The 16,588-nt window shown below is 34.4% G+C and overlaps 1 protein-coding gene across 1 annotated transcript; it reads right to left on the bottom strand.

Moving 5' to 3' along the window:
• Positions 1–242: 242 nt before the first annotated feature.
• Positions 243–15,102, bottom strand: LOC132283351 (phosphatidylserine decarboxylase proenzyme 1, mitochondrial). The gene is made up of 12 exons (XM_059785290.1): positions 14,850–15,102; positions 14,242–14,330; positions 12,278–12,331; positions 12,082–12,147; positions 6,789–6,849; positions 6,544–6,653; positions 6,191–6,444; positions 3,072–3,178; positions 2,416–2,483; positions 1,614–1,691; positions 909–1,031; positions 243–620 (listed from the first exon to the last, which is right to left on the bottom strand). The coding sequence occupies exons 1-12, from the start codon at positions 15,010–15,012 to the stop codon at positions 462–464; spliced, it is 1,332 nt and encodes a 443-aa protein (XP_059641273.1). The 5' UTR covers positions 15,013–15,102; the 3' UTR covers positions 243–461.
• Between the last annotated feature and the right edge of the window lie 1,486 nt (positions 15,103–16,588).

Genomic DNA, 16,588 nt, shown 5'->3' with positions numbered 1-16,588 from the left:
TCGTGTTTCTCTGAACTGAGCCAACGCCTAAAGCAAATGATCACTTCCAACAGATCATTAGGATCATTCCCTGCCGATACTTTTGGGCTTTCTTCATGTCCTCTAGTTCATCCAATTGACGTAATGAGCAACAATTTTTTTGATAAGTAATGCACAACAAAAATCACCAATAAGCCCACAAACAAGACCTTTCAGATAAGTTTAGTGCAGTTCAACTAAATTCTGGCATACTGAGGAAAGTGTTTAAACAAATCCTTGTCAATCATTACCATAAAATCCTGATAAGAAGCTACAATAAATTTGAGCAATAAACACTTAGAATCAACTGAATTTTTCTGTAACACCTTCCACCCATTAAAATACAGAACAAAATCATAGAAATCCAAGTCTCAGCTAATTGTGTAGACAATTGATTCAACAGAAATCTTGTACGAGCACAAAAAATGTGATGCTGGTTGCTGCTAATCATGCCATCTCCCTAGTGCTTCTCCCATGCGGATTCTATCCCCACGTTTGATACAGAATTTGAATTCTGATGACAAAGCTTTGTCTTCTGGTGATTTTGATATGGGAGCTTGGAAGACGAGCACCACTGTCGATCCCATGTTGAAAGCAGCTACCTGATACATATAATTGGAACAACCAAAGTTGTCGTTATGGCAATTACTGGAATTTTGAAATACATGGCAGTAAAATAGGAAGCAACTAATTTCATGTCTTGTATCATTTCCTTTAATATACAAAAGATCAAGGGTAATCCTAATAATAAAGATAAAATTTATGTTTTGGGAACTGGAAAAAAGGAGGAAAGAAATTGTAGGCAAATGGAAAATGCCATACTCCTTTTCAAAAAATGGAACTTATTATGGGTTCAGTTTTTGAAGATACAATATAAGTGCATTTCTAACCTCATCCCCTTTCTTGAGCATCACACCGACACCTTCAGGTTCATACACCCGTTCTTCTGGGGGCTCCGAGTGCAGTAACTTCTTTCTTGGCCGATTTGTCCGGAGTGCTGGTTCATTGAAAAGCTGCCACACACAAGTATTGACAAAAATCAAGTTAAGGTTATGAGGTCTAACCCCCAATAATTTCCTATTAATCGTTGTTAATATCGATCAGTTTTGTGAACAGCATGTTAAGAAAAGCTTCTTAAGCATGTATCACCATTAGACAAAGTTTACAACAATTGTAGATTTGATAACCAAGTCTAATACGGAAGATGTACATTCCAGTTATATTAAAAAAGTCGAAACGATTGCTGTCAATACAGTTAGTACAAGTCATATATCAGCATTTTTCTCTTTTCTTTAGTCACAATACTATGTCTTTTACCACCCACCCCAACCCCAAACCCAAAATGGAAAATAATAATAAATCTATGTTTATAATACTACCTTTTATGACTCAAAATAATATTGTTTTTACTCTAAAATCTATAACTAAGTAATCAAAGTAGCGGCTTTGTTCCACAGATCAATTATTTCCCACCAACATTATTATGCATTAGAGTGCAACAGTCTCAGTTAATTAAGATGATCCAACAGCAACAAAACTGATTGCGTATGAGCCCAATTAAAGGGCAAGCTCAGCATGCCAAAAGAAGGCTCAACCTCAATAGACCCAATATTTGTTGCACCAATTGCTGCCATTGCCATAAACCCTTCTTGCCACTGACCTTCCAGCACAACCTGGTGATATGAAAACAGAACAATCTCTGAGACACACGATAACGGAGATAGATCAATAGTGATTAAAAGTTCACCAGAAAAGATTAAAAGAAAGGATATTGACATATAGGTATCCTTAAAACCATGAACTTGTCAGACTGTTATGGTAGTGCATAATTTGACATGGAGTCTATTTAATCCTTTTTTTCTGTTCCAATATCTGGCGAACTGACACGTTTGATAGACCCCATCATGGCATTATCACTCATGCTGCAAATCATTTTTGTTCTAAATCCATCCAATTGGACACCTCACAACCATTTCAGTGTCCTAACACATAATAAATTCACTCAAATAGCTAAATGACAAGTGATCAGGATCAGCAAATGGTTCACGTGAATTGGTGTTGCTCACAAGGGAAATATAGCATTGGAACCATTAACTTGTATCACTTGAGTAAACATTACTTGGCTCGTCATTTGTTTTTGTTTTATAATTTCCTTCGCATTCCACCTTCTGTTGACATGTCATCAAGTTTCCCCACCCCAACACTTTTTGTGATGATAATAAAATTACTAAATATATTTAAATGGAAAACTTTGCTAGGTTCATATTAGAATGTGTTCCCCACAAGTCCGAATCTTTAAAAGAATAAAAAACAATAAAAATGAGGGGAAAAAAGCAAATATTCTATATATTGTTCATTGGACTCATTAGAAGTTAAAAAAAGGCAAATCGGAATTACTCTTTCATTCTCAACATAGAGGTTTCTGATTGTTCTTACAGCGCGCTCGTTGACAGGGAAAAGGCGACCTGTAAAGGAAACGGGAACATATTCAAATACTTAATGAACAAATTACTAGGCAGTTAAAAATTTTGGTTTCCATGGAAGAGAGAAGCAAGGATATATCTAAAAGCAATGATTACCAACGGGTCAGTGGCCTAGCGGTATCAGCCTCTTACCTCCCAAAGGGAGGTCAGGGGTTCAAGTCTCAGAAGAGACAAGTGTGTGTGAGTACCAACTAGGAAAAAAGAAGAAGCAATGATTGCATATTATTCTTGAATACCATATCAACTGACTCCAAGGTAGAACTCACTACAAAACAAGGAGTTTTCTATTCATACTCTTTTGGGTTGGACATGTCACCTCACCTTTTATTCTTTATTCTCCAACCACCATTCACTATCTATTTCAATCTTTGAAAGAAATATAAAGAGGGTGAACATAAAATATGAACAGACAAAAAGACAGGACACAAAAGATGCCAAGGAACTTCAACAATTTCAATAAAGAATAAAGCAACATATGTGCATATAATGGACCTAGCATAAATGGACCATTTCCTCACTGTGTTCAGATATTTTGAGTTCCCTCAACAAAGACAATGAAGATAAGTTTACCTGGAAAATGTCGACGAACAAGAACATTCCAGTCAGAAGGAGAATGTATACGGTGATAGTCTCCAGGCTTCAAGTAAAGTACACAGTAAAAAATGCCTTTCATTGGGCTGCTGCAATTAAATTTTATGCATAAGTTGACTTGCATTCTGATTTATATCAGAGAGCAATTAGCAATAACAGAGAAAATTGGTCCAGTGTTGAAATACAGTCCAATATAAATTAAATATCTACTTACAGAACAAATTGCAAACTAATTGGATCATGAACTATTTTGTAGTGATTTATGTTCTTCCCATATCATTTATTGTGGTACACATACAGCTTCTTAAGAGATATGGTACAAGATTAATTATATCAACACCAGAAAGATGTGATGGTTTCATAAGAACTCAAGTGCCAAGGTCATCTTAGACCATAGTATCTAAAATGAAATTTCAGCATTAAGACCAAATAATTAAAGCAATATATAAGTTTTATGGCAATGATTAATAAAAATGTAGAATTAACGCATAATAACATAAAAGTCTTAATTTTTACCACAGCATATCATCAAATAGAAGCAATAAAGTATATGCATAATTCAGTAATAAATAAAATATTTAATTGTTTCACAATCGGATGAAGAGGAAACGGATTAATTTCCAAGCTGGTTATGGATTTCAAGAACTGGAGCACTATAAATGAAGACATTTTTTTTTTTTTTTTTTTTTACAAATAAAAATATCAAAAAAAATACACGAGATGCGCAACCTGATTGCACTTCAAAGTACACAAAGGAGACCAACTCCAACCCAAACTCTGGACATTGGAATCGCTCTCTGAAAGCCACAAAAATAATGAATCAGCACATCACTTCTTCAGCTTATAATCAGGAGTTTCTTCCCATCAAAAGAGTGCTTGTTCTGCTTCAGACAGACCACCTTTTGTAAGGTTGCAAGTAAGACTGTCTAAACTGATCTTTAGGCTGCTCAAGCTTCACTATGCTGAACAAAAAAATTCTTAACCTCATCATGAGATCCCAAACTTATGTAACTTGAACCCAGCTACAGTGTGTTTTCAAGCAATTCATGCTTGGTTTGTGAGAAATATTACTTTTTAACTTTTTTATTACTTCATACTCATATTATATTCATCACTTACGTTAAGCATGTGCAGGTATCAATCACTTAAAAGAACAACCCTTTATCAATGAATGGATATAAATAATTTCAAAATCAGACAAAAAATATTAGCCTTGTGTTTACAAGCCAAGTGTACCATTACTCAAGCTAAACTTGTTTAATAACTATGGCTCAGGTTTCAATCGGGTGAAAAAAGAACTGTTAAAGCAGTTGTCCTTATGACAAGCTGGGCATGTCCTGCTCAAACTTGATTCGGGCATGTCTCATAAAACAATATTTCTTTATATTTCTTATTATATAAGACAATATTGTTTGTTCATAAGCACTGTAGTGCAGCCGTCCACACAGACCTAAATCTCCTACCAACCCTAACACTAGGACATGACTCCAGCACCCCCAATCACTTGCCCATAATGACTGACTCCAGACAAGGAGATAATCATTATAAAAGAGATGATTATTGTAAAAGAGAATAAATCCTTAGAAAGTTCAAAAACCTGGAAATGAAAGAGAACCAACATACTGCATGGCAAATCTAGACCTACTAGCACATTGATATGAACTTTTTAGATTTTTTAGATTTTTTTTGATAAGTAAAATTCATTGAAGAGCACCCAAACGGGGAATGCAGCACAGAACAACTGCACAAACCAAAAACTATAGCCTCAAGCTATCCACAAAAGACAAGAATCTACAAAATTTTATAATTTGACCCACTGAACCCAAAAAAAATAGAGAAGTACAGAGAATCTAAACACCCTCCCCAAGCATCAATCAAGCTCAACACAGACTGTGGCATGACCCACTATATCCCACAAATGGCAAACAGCATGTTCCAACGATCCCCAGCTCTGGGACAATGTAAGAAGAGATGATCCATCGACTCCTTGTCCCTCTTACACGTACAACACCAAGTGACTATAATCGGACGCCTCCTCCTGCTATGAACTTTTTAGATTGGGCCATTTGAATGAAAAAAATAAATGCAATTTTTAAATGCCATTTTGCACGTGCTTACTGCAGGATGTGTAAGATGCTGATCAACAGCTGGTAATAAGGAGAAAAGACTTTAATAGTTCAAACTTTTCTCTCAGTTTATTGGAAAACAGTCTATTAAAAAGAAGAAAGAAAGAACAGTCAGCAAAACCGGTCTACCTCTATCTTAGTGGCTTTGGGTCTTATCTCCCAAGCCCTAGGTCAAGGTTTTGAGTCAAGTTTTCGAAACTGGTAGAGAGAGAAGAAAGAAAATAAAACAGAATGTAAACAATGGAAAGATGCCCAGTGAGGCCATTACATTCTATGAGCTATTACACTCTCCATGAAACATAGAACATCAATTTCAACAAGAAACCCTCAATCACTCCCCCTTCCCAAGAAATATCAAATTCCCTTCAACTAGTAATCACCAGAAAGATCTTTCAGAAGTAAGACGGCATTTGGATTGGCAAAACGCTGTGCTGCTTCCCACCTGACTTGATTCCACTTCTTACCAAGGTTTAACAGCTCTGCAGCACCACCGAAATTTCCCAGGGGACCCAACTTGTCTCAATTGTTTTCCAAGTTCATCCACATAAAATTCCACACAAAATTTCTCTTTTAGGTTGAAGAATTTAGAGAGTTCAAAATGAAAAGGCTATCAAGAAAAAGAAGAAATGAAAATTTTCTACAGTAAACCAGTATGCTAAAAGACACCCCGGCATAACCACCAAGAAATAAAACATATATATATATTTGCAGTTACGGATTACAATGTTAACAAAACAATTCAGAACATAAAATCCATGTCCTAGGTGTTTCAGAAAACATTCTCTGAGCATAGAAAATACAAGAGTGAAAAGGTCCCCAAGTGGCTACTAAAAGCATAGTAGTTGATGCTGAAAAACTATGCAGTCTATCTCTTTTGCAGTCTATTGTATAATATAGATGACTGTTAACATATATTCATTAATAAAATAGAGATGATACCCGGTAAATAATCTACGATGTGAATATGGTTACCATGTTGGTACAGGATCCCTGATTTTGGGAGAAGCCAGTGAGATTCTCCACCATGACCTCTTTCTCCCATCTCTAAGAGTGCTTTCTTGTCCACTACCCTCTTCTTGATAATCCTCTATAGCTAATTTAGGACGGAATGAGCTTGCACCAAGAAGAGAATGAACAGAATAGGCAAACCCTTTAACTTGCTCAATCATACCCCCTGCTTCTTTTAATTCTCCAAATCTTAGAATAGTACCATCCACAGGACTGACCTATAATCACAAAAAACACAGTATCCAATTGTGAGAACCAATTCAGAGTGAAACAGAAATGGAACCAATAATATCTCCAAGAAGTTGGATACCAGTTACCAGACAACGTGGGTCAGAGTCAATAGGCCTGGAACCTTCTTTCAGGGTGCGAACAAAGAACTCCCTTAAAGATGCATATTCCTCCAAAGGCAAGGCTGCTTCTTCTAAGTCTGAAAAGCATTACAATGAGAATTCCATAATTTTTCTTCCTTCATAGCTTATCTTGCAAACTATGTACTGCTTATAACTATCAAAACAGTGTCAACCAATTCAATTAAAATAGATAAAAGAAGAAAACAATATACTTGAATGGAATGCCCGAGCCCATGCTCTATAAACGTGTGGACGCATCCAGATTGGAAATTCCTGAAGAACATTTTTTAGCAGGCAATGTTTAGCACCATGACAAAAATTCACCACACCAAGTCATTGCAAACAACAATATGTTGAAGAATAGGAGCACATGACCAAGACCTATTCTTTAGGCCATAAACCACTAAAAATAAACAAGTACATAATTTCATACACACACGTGTGAGTGTGTGCATGTGGTGTGTTTGCATGTGTTTACTGTCATCAAAACAAGAGAAGTAAGAGTTGTTATCCCAATATCGTCATAAGTAGTGAAACACAAAAATCGATAAAATGAGAAATAAGAATCTCATAATCAATCTACTAGATTATGTATCGCTATAATAGCTGCAAGGCTTAAAAATCTTAAAAAATAATTATAACTTAAAAATTGTTCATTTACATCACCAGTTTTCAACCCACAAACAGCTAAATTTCCTAATAAGATGTTTCAGTGACTGGGTCTTCATAGAATATACACTGGAATGAGCTTCTAAGTCTTACGAGTGACACCACCAAGAGACTGGTAAAATACTAAGAGCCTGTTCACTAACAGGAATTAATTCCTATTTTTAATTTCTAAGAAAGTAAAATAATGATTCTGATTTCTTAGGGTGAAACAGAATATAAAATGAGGATGATGGTTGACCAGAAGAAGAGGGCTACAGTGATAGAAATTACTTCCCGTCTACAGTGCGGAAAGTAGAGAAAGTAACAAATCCTCACTTTCTCTTTTCTTCATTAAAAGAGGAATTACTTTCTTAAAGTTGAAAAGTAAAATTACATTAGTAAACATGATTTTTACTTTACGTTTTTAGAAATTGACAGTAGAAAACAGGAAGTAAAAGAACATGCCCTAAGTAAGATAATTAATGTTAAGGACACAATTCTTGGTCGATGAGATGCGGGCATCAAATAACTCAGGGGAGAAGAGGGTGGCTGCAAATGGAGAAATAGGAAGCGGATAGAGTCTGCCCTGAAAACTTCATATTATCCAATTTGATATCTTTGATCCATCTGCATATATTTGATTACTATATATGAATGACGGATTGCAGCATCTGACCGGGCTCTAATGAAGACCAGAATTGGAATTTTAAAAGGGTAAAAAGGAGGTCATATATAAATATGTGTTGTTCTTTATAAAAGCTTGAACTTCATATTGGCCACTAAACATTCATCCAAGTGAATATAAAATTTTACGACTGACATTAGGACACCAAGATTTAACGTGGAAAAACCTTCAAAACACATAAGTTTACTTTATTACTTAAGTTTGACTAATCTAAAACATGTAAGAAGTTAACTCATAATCCTAATAAGACAAACATGTCCTTCATTGATAGATAGATCAGATTTCAAGGCAACTGCTCCATAGTGGCTCCAATAACCACTAGGCCAAAATACAATAATAAGATAGCCATATTACTGTAACGCAATATTAAAAAATTACAGGAAAAATGTTAGCCACATGCAAGAAGATGATTCAAAATTTAAATAGCCAGAAAAGATCACAGCAAATATGAATGTCAAGAATTTCAATTTTTTCATTTATCAAGAAAAGACATGTTTGATGCAACCTTTTAGGAGCTGCTAATATTTTTCAGGATCCAACTGTTTGGCTCTCAAATTCTAGACCAGTTTGTCAACCAAATGGTTTCCAGAATACTAACTACGTAAGCATATGAACAATTACATTCTTGATGCCCCATGCTTTAAGTTTCCAACGAGTGTCAAACCACAAAAGCCATAGCTCAATGATCTTTAGGGTGATGACTAAGCTAATAAACATGACGACAATTAGGGGTTAGCTACTAATTTATTTGTTGAGAGTCCTAGTTATTAGCGGCTAGCTATTAATTTATTTATGTAGTCTAATGTCTTGGACTAACAACCACTCACCACAATGTCACTCCTCACATCCTGAAACAAGTTTATTTTGGTACTTCGTTTGTCAGTATTTCTCCCAATGCCAAACAGGACTCTTCCTCATTACTGAAAATTAGTCTTCTTTGCATCTGACAAAGCATTCTTATTGATTTTCTCTATTATACTGGTATCTCTAATTGATGTTATACCCATTTCCCACTGTTGGAGAATATTATTATTGGAACCCTTAAATTACTCCATAGACAAAATATTGATATGAGAATATCAATATGAGTGATTTTAGCCCGTGATAGAATATTGATTGAAGTGATTTATGGAATTGATTATAAGAATCCCCTTAATGTATTTTCCATAAAACTAAGAAAGAATGTAATGAAAGAGATGTAGCCCTGTGGGCTTTGTGTGTAAACTAAGTGATGTTCTTATGTTTTTCATGTTTGATTTCCCTCTTCAACTTTTATATCTTTCAACATGGTATAAGAACAGGTCTATCATACCCTACTCTATACTATACTCATCTTGGATCTTCGGATCAACTCAGCTCGTCTGGGATATTCGGATCAACTAATCTCGTCTCGGATAATTGGATTAACTTGTCTCGGATTTCCAGATAAACTCGTCTCAAACTCTCAACAACTTCATATTTAGTTTTAAGTTGGACACTTGAGTTGAAATCTCCATGTACCAACTTAAGGGGGTGTGTTGGAGAATCTTATTATAGAAACCCTTAAATTACTCCTTAACAAAATATTGATATGAGAATATTATAGGAGTGATTTTAGCCAATGATAGAATATTGATTGGACAACAGGAGTGATTTTTTTTTTTTTGCACGATGGGAGCGATTTATGGGATTTATTATAAGAATCCTCCACCAATGCATTTTCCATATTTATCACTTGTATTCTTTCACCTATAAATAGAGGTGATCATTGTATACAAAAATTAAGAGAGAATGTAATGAAAGAGATGTAGCCCTTTGGGCTTTGTGTGTCGTGGATGTAAGTCCCAGTGGCTGAACTACGTGATATTCTTGTGTTCTTCATGTTTGATTTCTCTCTTCATCTTTTATATCTTTCAACACCCCCCATCCTATTACCCATATGCAGTTTATTTATAATTTAATCCTTCTACACGTCCATATCAACAAAATTTAGACATGCTCATTTCATTTATATGTCACTAACTGCTCAAAATTCTTTTCTACAAAGCATGCATGGCTGGTCATATAGCAGTCACACTAAATCTTCCTTGCAGTTATACACCAATTTTGCAATACTCTAGAACACTCCTTCCATTGACAAATACTACAATTTTTTGAGCAACATCCCACCAATCTCCTTCCGCCAAAGAAGTATCAAGCCGAGTCTTTACCCTGTACGGTCAATATTAATTGACAGTCTAGGAGGAGTAAACATTACTTGCACAAAGTGTCCGTTCTCAAGGTTTCAAAACCACATTCTCACACTTGACAGCCAGAGCATTTAACCACTGCACTAGGCAATAGCCCATAATGAAGTATCAAGCATGTAAAAAAAAAAAATGTTTATCCTTTAGTATCTCTTAGCAATCAATCTTTACACTACTTTCCATTTTATCGCTATTTATGCTAAAGCTAAATTGCAATATTCATCTTATTAAGACGTAGATCCCACATATTCTTATTTTGGTCCTACTTATATTAAGATCTTTTCATTCTAAAGTTTCAAAGTTCTAATTTGTCACTTACTCTACTTCAGTTTCATTATTAAAACAGTATCATCACTCATAGTTTTTCTCAACATGAATGTGTCTAGTTCATTCATCCATAACTAAAGTTGATTCAACACCAACTAAGATAAGAATATTAGAGCTTAATGTTCATTCGGATGTAAATCAAACAAATATTGAGAATTGTCCATCTCATTTTCTTACTATGCGCAACTTCGTCATACTCTTCATTCCTTCTACCATATCTTTATATTAGGAACTCCTTTCTTTTCTAAACAAACCATTTCATAACTCTAAGGACCTAGTTGTAGGTATTACCCAAGTCATGAATGCGGAACTCCATCTTTATATCCTTTCTTCTCTTAACAATTTTCCTTGAATCTCCTCATTATAGCTAGCTTCCACCATTGACCTCTTATGCATAACTCCATATTGATTTTCATAATACTGATTTGAGCCTTAGTTGCTACTCAACAAATTTAAGTGTCGAAGATGTGCCATTCATAAACTGAAAGCCTGGATCAGACTGTGACTTTGTGTGTTTTTAAGATGTGACTGCCTTCATTTTAAATAGAAGATAGAATATGACATGAAAATATGTTACAAATGTTGAGTATCATAAAATTATATTATGATATTATTCCTTTCCTATCAAATACAAACTATCAATTTTCCATCAAGTTATCCTAATAACATTTTAATGTAATTAACATTATTAAAATAAAAAACATGTACAAGTAATTATAAGGCTTTAACACCAACCTGACATCTATGATGAAGTGACTCGATTCTAATATGATAGTTAATTTCTTCCCATGAAGCAGGAGACTTCTTGGGAGCAGCAGAGATGCACCGGAGAGAGACACACATACCTAAAATAAATGTAATATCAGATGTACTACCTCCGTCCCAAATTAACTGTCCCTGTTTTAATAGACTAATTTTGGCTGTCCCAAATTTCATGTCCTATTTGAAAAGTACAACTACATCTTTCCAAAAATATCTTTCAAGTTTTGAAAAACATCAAAGGGTTACTTGGGAATTTCAAAAGGAAACAATACAATAAACGCATGTGCTGTTAAATACTTGGAATCTCAAAATGGGACAATTAAATTGGGACGGAGTCACAGAGGAAGTACATTTCTACATAGAATAAATATAGTTGTATGATAAGTAGGAGTAATGTAATCAACAACAACCAAGCCTTTTCCCAATTACTTGGGGTTGGCTACATGAACCCTATGTTTCCATTCCGCTCTATTTAAGGCCATAGCCTCTGTCAAGTAGTGGTAATGTAAGCATTAAGTGATATATATGTGTTATATAATACTTCTTGAGCTTCAGCTCTGAGTTATGCAATTATTCAAATAGAAATATGAAAAAATCAACCAAAATCCCACATAAACAACAAAAAAATTATTTATTGCCATCTCATCTCTAATCCAAGTCCAAATCTAATTTTTAGAATATGACATGTCTTCATGTCCACATTATGTGGTTTCACAGCTATGTGCGTACTATATAGAGTACTTAAAAGGTCGTCATCATGAAAGGGGATAAAAAAGAAGAACAAACATCGTATATCAATTAAAAATAAATAAATCAACGACAACAAATTTTTAGCTTTTCAAATAACTGAACACTTACCACGCTGGTCAAGGAACCCCAAAATCTTGAAATGGAGCGCAGAGGTAGAAACCTTAGAAAGGTAGCCTGAAATCGACAAGTTGGCCAGATTTTGTCATAGGTTAGATATGACTATTAAAAAATTTGTACGACTGAATGTAAGCAAATTACTTTTACATAACAAAAAGGCTAGAGATGATGAATGTAAGCAAATTACTTTTACATCAGGTTGGAACTCAAATTCAATTCCTTTCTCCCTTGCCTCTTCGATCTGTCTCCCAAGAAGCAAAAAAGTTCAGCAAATGAATGACTACATCACAATAATTATTGTTAAAAAAAATTCAAAAAGAAAAGAAACTCCATTTTGATGATTTAACATAACATGTAAATTCAATATAATTTAAACATAAATTCAATAAAAAATACATAAAGTGATTAAATAATGATAAAGATTCAAGATCAAATGATAATTCAAAATATATTTTCAATTTAGGATGAGTAACACGAAAGGAAAATAAGATGATCGCAATGTAACAAGTAGGATTGGAGCAGGCAGCAGAAGATAGGGACAAGGTGGTGGTATCCTAGAAACATGCATTATAAAATCAGGTGAGGATTGCCCACACTCAAAGTGGACAAATACACAAAAACAACTGCAAAAAATCCAAGAAAGGCCACTGTCACTGAATACTTTAGAATGAGGTCACAGGCAATATGCCTGGCATTGCAATATAAACAGCTAAGGGTGTTAACATGACACAGAGAAATTGTCAAAAGTTTTTTTAGGGAGGTAGAATTTGAGATATGTTGCAGCACGATAAATGGCTAACATCGAGAATATGGTGAAAATTTCAACTAGAAAATGGAACAAATAAAATTACCTCTTATATATCACTAATAATTGGGTAGAAAAACTCACCATATAAGTATAGTGACCAGTACAATTTTAAGAGTAATTATTGATACCAACCGAAAATTTCGAAACAGAATCAACGTTTTGTTCTTTTTTGGAAAGTATACAAACTCACCATATCCACCTCATAGGTTCTCATGTAAAAAGTTTAACTTAATGCACGCCAAAGGTTAAAACATATATATAAAGGTTAATGGCAGTAATTCACCAACAATTTCTAAAATTCTACCCAAAAAAAATGTACCACAATTGTCTTTAATGTCATTCATAATGCTAAAAAAAAAAAAAAAAAAGCATCATAGATCATTTACTTCAACCATCAGAAAGAGGGCTTGTTAAATCCACCCTTTTTATTTAGTGTGTCAACCTTCAGTAAGCAATCTCCAAGGCTGTGAAAAGAAGTGTGGTTGAAAATAGACAGCCAGCTGTAAAATATATGCAGCCAACCAAAAAAAAACAGAGAAGAAGAACAAGAGAATAATTGTCTCATATGAAAAGGAATCCTCAAAAATTTTTAGCAAGTGCATTTACTACAGGGGACTTGGCTGTATTGAATGCATTAGTACAATGGACTGCCTGATTCAAGTTGAAAAGCTGAAAAACGATGTGATTGTGGGTCAATTTAGCAAGAAAGACACGATTACCATAATTTTAGATAAGCAAGATGACTGCCAATAGTTTAACAGACAATATGGCTCTTAAAAAAGAGCTAAGTCGTAAACAAGGATTCACATAGCTGACCCAAGAAAGCATAATTAACTTCTGGTAAGGTTAATGTTGCAGATGGAAAATTCTTAACCCTTTGATCAGTAAACTGGAAGCCGATAACCTACCAGATTAATGTTGCAGAGAAATTCTTAACCCTTTGATCAGTAAACTGGAAGCAGATAATTATTGAAGGAAAACAAAAAGTTGCAAAATAAGAGAAAGAAACAAAAGGGAATATATAGAGAGAGAGATGTTCTTCACAAATCTGCAGAATTTGCGTTCAATTAGTATTGACAGTAGAAAGATTAGTCGTAAGAATAAAGTTTAACAGCAACTAGCAAGTTCAAAACTTCAAATGTTTTATCGTAAGAATTGTTAATCCGATTGAACTAAACAACTAAAGGATCTGGTCACTTAACAAATCTTTTATTCATCATTACAACAGAGAGGACAAATTGACCAACAAAATGATATTTTAACGAAGTTTACAAGAATATCTTACTGTCTTGTTTGCATCTGCTAATCATTATGCGTTATGTAGGTGTATGCGTGCCTTGTACCTTTTTGTCAACATAGAGACGACGAGCATGAAGAGTGCCAAGCATCAGTATAGTTGCCACAGTTGCACCAGGCAAAAGAAAAGGATTACCTGCAAACAAAATCAATAATGATCTTCACAGCAAAATAGATAATAAGTGAAGGATAAACAGTTAATGAAAAATCATGCTTTTATAAGTGCATGTCACATAATTCCCTTTCTCTGGTTTTCCACAGAATATCATTATGCTGAAATGCCATATGTTCTGCCAAATTTGGACACAAACATTTTATAATCTTGACTTTTTACACAATTTGCCCAAAAAAATAAATGAACTTCTTATGATTCATCAAAAACTCTAGCTGTGTGTGCATTAAGAAAAGTGTAAGTGATAACAACTGTAAGAAAGTATTAAGAAAATCAGCAACAGAGAAAGCTCTGTTTGGTTGCCGAGAAACTTGTACCCAAAAAAAACACCTAATATTGTTGTCTTGGGCTTAGTCGAGTGCATATTGTTAGACTTATCGGTTATGGATGCTTAATTTCTTTCCAAACATTTTCTTTTATTTTCTAACATTTTCTTACTGTCCAAACGGAACAATGTGGGAAATTATGGGGTTGAGAAACGACCTTGAGAACTGCCACCACTTCCGCCATTGATGGAAGCTCTAGGAGCTTGAGTGATTTGTGCCTTCCGGAAAAATGAAGTGAAGCAGCGACGCTGTCGATATAGATGATTGAGACGTGTGTTGAGCGCGAAGAGGGAGAATCTCTGATAAACCCTAAATTTCATTCTTTTTGGCTGCAAGTAGTTCAGGGAGAGAGAGGGGAGGGTTTTGTCTTGTGGCTGTGTTTTTGTTCGAACCCAACCATCGCCGTAGGTGTAATTTTTTTTTTTTTTCTTGTTCGGAAAGTTAGGCGTTTTTTTTTTTTTTTTCGATTAAAAAAAAATAAGGAAAAGAAAATGAAAAAGAATAGTACTACGTACGATTTTGTTGAATTATTGTGACAATTTATTTAAGAATAAATTATCTCTCTATAATTTATTATAATTATAAAGACCTCTCTTTGTAAAATTATAAGAAATTTTTCCTGTAATAATCAACTTAAGTCAATAACATATTTTGCTAATGTCATATATTACCTTTCATGTTTCTCCTCTCTCACTCTTTCTACTCACTTTTTCTCTATATATCATTGACCACCACCACCACCTCCTCCTCCTCCTTTCTCTCAATCTCTTTCCTTACTCATTTACTCTCTCTATATATAACATGTATATACACATAATGTAACATATATAACCCCAAATGGATTTGGGTTCTTAGTGTTGGAGAATTTGATATAATTATAACAAATTACGAATAAATTAACAAATTTTATTCATGAATCATCAACAAATAATACATCAAGGAACAATAATGATTTTCAATAAAATGAGTTAATAATACATTAATTTAAGTACACATGAATATAACAATAAGTAATAGAATTTATATATAACAAATTACTTAATAATATAATATGAATTCAATAATAAAATCAAGAAACAATAATAATAAATTAAGTAGGAAAGAACTGATTTGGATAATGAGAGGCTTGCAAGCACTGTTCTAAAATCGTATGACCTATGTGCAAGTGCAAATAGAGACCATTACTACTCCAAGATACCACTCATATCCCCAGTGGTCTTCTATGGGCACATCCACATAAAACAAGTGTGTATAGACCAACCTCGTGTCGATGTTACCCTAAACTCAATATGAAAATATTACTCAATAATCAAAAAGGAATGAATTCTCAAATCAGTTTACACTGACTTTGTCCGAATTCGTTACACCGTGACCGTAAACAATACTGCGAATCATGCTCATAGTCACACCCTAATATATCATGTATATCTTTCTCACATAAATATGATAACCCCTAGTGATGGCAATTTAACCTACCCCTCAATTACCTGGCCCACCCCGCCCTATTTTTGGGGGACCGTTTTGCTTATTTGGGCAGGGGAGGTCGCCCTGCCCTATTTAGATAGGCAAATTACTTAAATACCCTTATTTCATTAGTATATATATTTTCAATTATATATTAAGTACCCTAAATAACAATATTAAAATAACAAATGAATTTGATTAGAAGGAAAGTTGTAATGGTGAAGAATTGAAGATGAGCGGAAAAAAAAAAGAGCAAATCTATTTCAACAATAAATAAATTATGGTCTTAAACGGGGCGGGACGGGTACCCGCGGGGTAAAAATATTAAATAGTTACGGAGATAGGGTGAAAAGTTTATCCGTTTTTACAGTTTTGGACGGGGACAGGGGAGGAATTTTTAAACGGTTATGGGCGGGGGAGGGTACACCCGCC

This window comes from Cornus florida, unplaced genomic scaffold (genome assembly GCF_030987335.1).
Source record: "Cornus florida cultivar Cherokee Brave unplaced genomic scaffold, ASM3098733v1 CherokeeBrave_3.0.0_Hap2_Chr11, whole genome shotgun sequence".
Lineage (NCBI taxonomy): Eukaryota > Viridiplantae > Streptophyta > Magnoliopsida > Cornales > Cornaceae > Cornus > Cornus florida.
This window is presented reverse-complemented; position numbering and strand designations above follow the sequence as displayed.